Genomic DNA, 8,462 nt, shown 5'->3' with positions numbered 1-8,462 from the left:
ACACACACACACACACACACACACACACACACACACAGACTAATAAGACACTGTGCACAGATAAAAACACTTACACACTTAGTCCAAATACAACTGAGTGAGATCATACATTTTTATGTTCATTATTTTGGCTCTTGAATCAACTTCAGCTCCATGGAGAACCTAATCAATGACTTAAATAGGAGGGCTACAGTACATTGTGTTATTCCTTCACACAAATCTTTATTTAGTCTTTACGTGACTCACCTTCTGGATAACAGTCCAAAATTCCCTCTGGATCCAAAATGGGGTTTCCATATTCATCTGTTTTAGCGAAGGTTCCAGGTGGACAGGTTGGGTATGGCAGAGCAGTGCTAACCTCTGTAGTCCACTCAGTGGTGGTGGGTTCTGCTGTGGTGGTAGGAGCCTTTGTGGTTGTGGTGATGGATGTCCTGGGGCGAAGCAGGTTCAAACCAAGAACAGGTTTTCCTCCGACTGTGAGGACCTTATCTTTGGGGTTTACCACAGGCTGGCTGTCTCTGCCATGGCCAAATAGAGCGAGGCCTTCCTGACTCACCAGAGGACTACCCATGTGGTCTGTGGGCACAAAGTCAGYCAGCAGAAGAACAAACCTGATATTTATAACTTCATATCAAACAGTTCAATTCGTTGTTGAGCCGTTCATCAATACTGATTCTTAAACACATTTGTTTTAGACAATCCATTTCATTAAACATATTWGAAAATAGCTTCACTTTTAGATTTTATAGATTTGATTGAGTACAGTTTTCACATATTTTGAGTTTTAAATTTTACACAGACAAAACACTACCAAAAATGGTACGCCCATCTTCTCCGAGGACCACTCTCTTGGGTTTGCCTTGGGAGTCCTGAAGAATTTTCCCATCCTGGTTCATTAGAAACCCTCTCTCCAAGTCAACCACCTGGGCAAACGAAATTACAACCAAAGACATAAGGCACTTTATTCTGTTCACAAATATTTAATCAACTACAAAACAACCGGGCAACATTTTTATGTTTAGCTCCTTCCATAAATTCCTTTTAGTATCATAATTTATTTCTTTAAATATGCAGGATACAACAATGGGAAACTGAAGATTACATCTGTGGGTTACAAAACTGTGATGAGTTCATTAAACTTCATTACCCATTTGGTTCCATCGGGCCCAGTGATAAACCTCTGCCCTGTAGTCTTGCTATTTCCACCAGAAGAAGGAGTCTCTTTTTCTTTTGTTGCAGTCAGATTTGGTTGTTCATTTTTACCTACTGGTTATAGATTTAGTTCAGAATCACAGAATTTTAAAAAATACAAGTTTTACAGTATCACCTTGTTTTGTACAGTTTTAGCAAATGGTTGTTCGTGTGCTTTTTTTTTTTTTTTTTTACCAGTGTTTAATCACATGCACATACCAAATGACTTTACCATTTCCATTGCCAGATCTGAATCCTCCTCCATTGTTCAGTTTCCCTCTAACAATAGGATAGCGAGGCCTTCCCCCTTGATTTCTTAAACTTGATGACGATGAGGACAGAGAGTTGCCACCCCACACTTTTGTTACAGTAGTGTCACCACCAGCAGTTTGAGCTGAGTTCAAGGCAGGTTTCGGTACATTTAAGGAGGCAGAGGCATCGAGCGATGATGAGGAGTCCGATGTTGAACCACCCAGTCGAGAGTTTTGCACCTGCTGTGGCCTGATAGGAAGCCTCGACCCACCAAACTGCGTGTTGGCTAACAGAGAAGAGCGCAGTCGTCCGTTCATTCCTACACCGAGACGACGCTGACTTGGACTGACTCCACTTGAAGTGCCGGCCCTGGTCCTGGATGAAGTCTCCCTTGTACTCCCACTCTCATCCTTTTCTCCATTCCTGTAGATGGCTGAAGTAAACGTAGGATTTGCTTGAGCTGCCTTGTGGTCTGCAGCTTTCTCGTTCTTTTCACCACTCCTTGAGTTTAGGRCGTCCTTATGATCATCATTCTTTGAGATTTCTTTGTGAATGGGATCACTGAAATCTTTGTGTCCAGTTGATTTTTCACGTGGGCTGGATTCAGAGTTTGAAAACGTGGAGGTTGTTGGACTCTTAGTGTCACCAGGTCTTGTATTTTGATTGTTCAAAGAGGGCTTAACTGAACTCACTCCAACACTAGTCTTTAACAAGTCATGTTTGGATGGAGTTCTCAGATCTTCAGTGGTGTCCTGTTTTACCAAATCTCCTGTAACGCCTGCAGCCCCTGAAACCCTAACAGGTGTCCCTCCTGAAAGTGGTCTGCCAGCCCCTACAGACGATGACACCCTGGTTGAAGAAGTCCCTCCATCTTGCCTGGAAGATGACYCCCTTGTACTTGAGACAAACTTGTCTGGGTAGCGACTGGCGAGCCAAGGGAACCGTTCAGCAAACGAAGAACTAATTCTAGTACGAGAAAGCGTGGGCTTTTTATTTGCGCTTTCAACTTTTTTTTCTTCCTCTTTATTTTGATCTGTGGGTTGTACTCTAGAACTTGAAGCGGGCACTTCGACTTTGGGTTTTTTGTCTTCTTCTTGTTTGTAATTACTGTCATCATGTCCCTCCTTGAATGATGCATTCAGATCAGGTGATGAATGTGAAACGAGTGAGTTGTGTATTTCGCGTGAAGCTTCAGAGCTGTGAGATGCTCTTTGTGAAGTTGACTGAGAAGAACCTGGATTGTCTTCAGTTGCATGGTAAATTCTTCTCTGTGAAGGGGATAGAGTTTTTGAATCACGAGACCTTGAATTTGATGTGAACTGTGATTTGTTAGAGTTATCCAAGCCTGATGTTGAATGGCTGTTCGAGCTTGAAGTTGATGTGGATGTTTTCGGAATGAAACTCAATGATGTTTCATGACTTTGAGTTCTTTCTGGTAAGGTAGACTGAGAATTAGCTGAAGTACGTGAGTTTAAGGAAACCTGGCTTTGGGTTCTGCTTGGGATTTTCAGCTGAGTGGTGATGGCAGGTTTGTAGCCATTTAGCAATCGAGTTGCATTTCCTCTAAACAAAACTCCAGGTTGTCTTCGACCAGAACCAAACCTTGAAGAAAGAACAGAAGTAGAACTGCTGCCATGCTCTGCTGAAGAAGAACCAGTGCTCTTCAGTGTAGAATCTGTCTGCTGTGAGTCCATTTCTTGTCTACCTGTAGTAGAAGGATTTGCTTGTGTTACATTGGGTTTATTGTAGATGTTTTGTGTCTTTGGAAATGCAGAGACTACATGGTCCTTTCTACTCGCTGCAGACTCTTGAATACGTGAAGAAGGGAATGATAACGTTGCAGAGGATGATGATGATGAAGATGAAGAGGGATTTTTGGGTGATGATGAGGAGGATGTAACCTTTGATTCAGCTTTTTGATGAACCCTAATCTTAACCGGCCTTCTGTTTGGTTGATAAGGACTTTTATGCACAGGTTTGGTTGGAGAGGGTGTTAAAASTTTAAGACTTGGGGTTTCAGTAGTCATGGGCTCTTTGATATATTCAAGTTCATCCTCAGACAGAAGGGAGACATTGTTGTCTAGATCTTCTGTTTCTGGCATGGCTTCCGTAGTTGTCTCTTCTGTAGGAGGTGGAGTTGTGGGTACTTTATCTTCTTCTTGTTCCTCATTTTCTTGAACCTTTTCTTTAGCTGAACCTCTGTTTATCCCATTCCTGACTGAGCCTCTGACGGAAGAAAAGATACTGTGGTAGGAGCGTGACTGGGAGAGTGGGCGCACACGCTTGATGGGTGGCTTAGGGGTTGTAGTTTGTTCCTCTGGCARCTCTTTTGTCGGAGGATTGGGTTCTTCGTCGTCCACATCCTGTTTAGAAGARGTGTGGCTGCTCCTCTGGCTGTCCACTGTTTTGGAAAATGACGAGCCAGCACTCCTGGCTGACAAGAGACAAAAAATGATCATGATCATGGAGAATTTTCAAGCGTACACACATTCATTTCCTGTTCACAGTCAAATGTGCTRACACTGTGGCATGGCTACGCTGAAGGCCTTGCTTTGTGGTCCCATTCCCCTCCTGTTGGTGGCTCTTATCTTGAAAATGTAACGCTCTCCTGGGGTCAGACCATCTATGGTGGCTGTGGTGGTGCCACCACGGTATGTGATACTTTTCATGCCAAACGGTTTCATTGCAGGGGCGTAAGACAAGATATATTCTGTGGAAGTAAAGCATAAAGATTTCAAAGGAACTGTGAAGTTGTGTGTTTAATTTTGAGGTTCAAAAAGTAATTTTTTAAATTCTGCCTTAAAGTTTTGAAGCTGTTACTGTAGCTCAAATTCATTGAAAACAAGTTGAGAGGATTTGATGCTATGACCAACCTAAAACTCAGCTCACAGATAAAGTGCCTGTGATATGCATATTTAAAAAAAATAATAATAATCAAAGAAAACATCTTTATATTTAAGAAACTTGGCATAGTACACAATTTCATCCATTTTGTCACATAACTGGAATGTTTTCTTTTGAACTTGGCTCAGCCAAAGTGAAACAGGAAGTGACATCATAGAGGAACTATTTAGGGGYAAAAAAACTCCCTGGTCTTTGTTAATTGAAACCACGTTATTTGAACTCTGACACTTCTAATAGTGACTCAAAATAATCTAAAGAAACAGCAGATTCTTCTCTCTGGGTTGTCAGCCGTATCAATGCTCTGTTTAGATGCAGACATTCCCCTTTGACATCACTTCTTGTTACTTTACAWGCAAATACCTCAACAACTGTTTATGTCTGAGGAGTGWTTTTTGCAATGTTATTTTTCTAAAAATGCATTCATATTAATCACAAAAAATATGCACTTRAAGTAACTTATTGGAACTTGTTAACTCAGCCTAAGACTTTCTCGTTCAGCATCTTTAATTCATCAGCTCAATATTTTTAAAGTTCAGTTCAACATTTATCTTTAACTGTTTTTCAAACACCAACTTATTTCCACCTCTTATCCTGCCGTTGGGTTCTTCTGGAGGATTCCACGTTGCAATGACAGCAGTTCCTTTTCCTCGTAGTGGCTTGACCTCAAAATCTTCAGGTGGTCCAGATGGRGCTATCAAAGAAAGGAGAGGGGGGGAAAAATGAATGGAAAGACAGATGAAACAGGAGCAGTAAAAAAAGAGACAGGCACTGCAGAGTAAAGAAGTTTTAGAAAAGTGTTGCTTAAAGCATGAAGAAAAGTAAAGACTCTTGTGCCAAAATCTCTTCAACTGAGCAAAATTCAGCTGCCATGAACGGATGGAAACTATCCGATGACAGTTTGCATTGAGCTGCAGATGGAGATCTGAACAGAGAGCCAGGCAGTAAATTCTGACATTCCAATGAACCGCAGCTCAGGAGCTCCTGTGACTTTGTACAACAGCCCCAATCATGACACAGCTGCAGCCAAAACTACATATCAGATGCAGGGTGGGGGGTTAGGTGGTGATCGTGATGAGGTGTGGCGTGAAGAAATAAGTAGAAAAGACCTAACAGGGGAAATAAGGCAAGAGCAAATTGCTTTCAGCCCACAGTAGAAGTACGAACCGGACTCAGGAGTCCTTTGAAACACGGAGACGCTCCACTTGCTGTGTTTTTCTCCCTGAGAGATCCTGACGGAGAACTCGTACATGCCGTCAGCAGACAGGGTGTCYATCATCAATCTCCTCTGGGTGCTTTCCTTGTACTCCCAGCGTGCTGACTCACCTTTCTCCCTGAACCTGACTGTGTACGACCTAAGTGTAGAGTAAGTCAAAATGTATTTCATTAAGTTTTTTTTGCTCACCTTTCTTTTAGTTTCTTTGTAACAATCTCTCACATATACATTTTAGAAAAGCCCACCTGGATGCTCCCGGCGCAACTTTTCCCATTTCAACAGCAGGGTCAACCCAGGAAATAAGAACAGACTTTGGAGATATGACCCTGACACTAATGTCCCGGGCTTCGTATTCAGGTGGCTCTGGAAGACACAATTATGAAAAATCATAAAGACAAAAAAAAGTTTCATCCAAACTAAGGTTATTTCGCTCAGTTACCTACCTGATTGTGTAGTTTTGGCTGTTATGTCTCTGTTGGCGGGTGCACTTTGTCCTTGGGCCTTCTGTGCCTGCAGTGACACCACATGAACGGACTCAGATGCTACGAATAGAAAGGGATACCAGGCACGGCCAGGGTTTACACTATGGATGCTAAAGGTAGTCCAAACAAAATATATCCTCTTAGCTACTCTTTRATGACAAAAATCCCACCAACAAACAACTAATAAGCAGAGGTGTATAGTAACAAAGTACATTACTTTGTTACAGTACTTTAGTTTTTTTTTTGAGGATCTGTAAATTTTACCATGTATTTTTTATTGTAACTTTTACTTTTATTTCATTACATTCAAAACATAAAAATGATACTTTTACTTCTTTACTTTAAAACTTAACATCTCGTTCCACGCTACAAATTTAAATATGACCGCATCTCATCGTAAAAAAATAAGTAGCTGCGTTTCCATTGCAAATGTGCGCAAATCTTTGTCGATATTCTGTCAATGTCGAAAAACACAGTTTCGCAACTGCTGTGTTTCCATTAAGTAGGAAATGCTATTAAAGTCGCGTGAAAATGTTTGTTCTTGTGATAAGTCATTATAAACATGGCGGCAATGGATGTAAACATAGCATGTTGCTACCACGACACTAGCGCTCATCATCAGAGGAGACGTCGGCGTCTTTTATCGAGGCTTTCCAGTGACAAGCCCCTACTTGAGAGCGGCTACGTATGCTGTGTTTTTGGGAAATTGTAGTCTGTGATATTACTACTACTTTTACTTCCTGTTATCTTCTTCGTCGTCGTCTTTTTCGCCAGTAGAAATAGCCGGTTCTTGATCATGTGACTCCCGTGATGCGAAAAAAGTGTTTCCGTTGCGGTTTTGTGAAAAACACCAATTTCGATACGATCAAAAACCACCTCATCCTAGCGCAAAAACATTTTGTCGAAAAACATATTTTTTTTCGAAAATGACGTGTTTCCATTGAGCAAATTTATTTTCGAAATTCTAATTTGTGCATTTTCATGGTCAATGGGAACACAGCTAGTGTTGAGTTTACCTAAATGTCAATTTATTCCACTAAATCAAGTTGAGCAAATTGATCAAGTCATACATTTCATTTTATGAAGCCTAAGCGTAAATTCGATCTGGAAGACACTCTCCCAACACACCTGCGTCATCCCGTTGCCATGTCATGTGTTTCTGCTGCAGCCTATCAGCATCGGACAAGTCTTTAGATAAAAGACCCTTCAACTATGGCTCCTCTCACCCCACCTCCTCCCCMTCTCCCCCCTCATTCTCTTGACTCTTATACACCTGGACCAYCCCTTCTGATTTCTCCGRTCCTGTCCCCAAACCCAGCCGGTCGAGGCAGATGGCCGCCTGCCCTGAGCTTCCTGTTAAAGGGAGTTTTTCCTCTCCACTGTCACCAATTTGCTGCTCAGAATGGGAGTCTGCTGGCTTCCTTGGTCTGATTTTACTTWGGGTGCAGTGTCCTGGGACAATGCACGTRGTGACCTGGCYCTACATAAATAAACTAAATATATTCTAAATGTTGCTAAATTAATTATTTGGTCTCCACCACCAGTGTCCAGGCCCCGGGGGAAGACARCTCTATTCCTCATCTGAAGCTGCACATCCAGGTTTATTGCAATTCTCAGAGTCAAACRCTCTAARCACAGCTTTTGTRTGRGAGTCTTTCCAGGTTGAATTAAAGAAAATGTGCACATTGCTTTACATTTACTCAACTTAGCATAGTGGAACCAGCTGACACTTTATTTTTTTAGAGTGCTTGTAAATGCACTATTACTTATTACTTTCCTGATTATTTTTAGCAGTTTTTTGACTTTTACTTAAAGGGGCAATATCATGTAAAATCAACTTTTTGAGATTTATATCATGTTATAATGTTATAGTCTCATAAAAAACATGCCCAAAGCCTTGCTCTGACTCATTCATACATGTTTGAGAAATCCTGCAGCGTTTTTAGGAAGCCATGCTGAGGAGCAAAATGACAGGTGGGGACCAGGAACACCTTTTGGTACCAGAAACGCTCCTGGGACGTGTCTTTAAGCCGAACTTCCTCATGGCAGAGTGCCCACCCTCCCCCATCCCCACACACCCCGCCCATGACTCCTGCAGGCTCTCGGGTGAAACTGAAAGTGAAACCTAACTGTCTTCTGAGCTCTCAACATTAGTTCTCACTGAGTGAAGCTCTTTTCAGATTAAAAATACCTTTGAGGAGATGTATTTTCAGATGCAAAGTAAACTGCATCATGGCAGCCCCCCCACCGTTCGCGAGCGTGACACCCCCCTGCACCGAAATGGGCGAGACAGAAGCGGAAGGTGGTTCTTAAAGAGACAGAGGCCAATTTCAAGGCGTTTAGAGGAGTAAGTGATGAGAAGATAAGTTTATTTTCTATTTAAACATAAAAACAGCATTTTAATAACAGCTAAAGGTGAC

General features: G+C 41.8%; 1 protein-coding gene across 2 annotated transcripts; it reads right to left on the bottom strand.

The window, feature by feature from the left end:
- Window positions 1–246: 246 nt before the first annotated feature.
- Window positions 247–6,102, bottom strand: LOC106511130 (fibronectin type III domain-containing protein 1; the record flags this gene model as incomplete). 2 transcript variants are annotated; one of them, XM_013999875.1, is given in 9 exon segments in its annotated part: window positions 247–576; window positions 812–923; window positions 1,148–1,266; window positions 1,424–3,877; window positions 3,965–4,153; window positions 4,931–5,038; window positions 5,512–5,699; window positions 5,806–5,923; window positions 6,004–6,102. In XM_013999875.1, coding segments are annotated over 9 exon segments (3,717 nt in total), but the record flags the coding sequence as incomplete, so codon positions are not given.
- Between the last annotated feature and the right edge of the window lie 2,360 nt (window positions 6,103–8,462).

This window comes from Austrofundulus limnaeus, unplaced genomic scaffold (assembly GCF_001266775.1).
Source record: "Austrofundulus limnaeus strain Quisiro unplaced genomic scaffold, Austrofundulus_limnaeus-1.0 Scaffold2533, whole genome shotgun sequence".
In the NCBI taxonomy this organism is placed as follows: Eukaryota; Metazoa; Chordata; class Actinopteri; order Cyprinodontiformes; family Rivulidae; genus Austrofundulus; species Austrofundulus limnaeus.
This window is presented reverse-complemented; position numbering and strand designations above follow the sequence as displayed.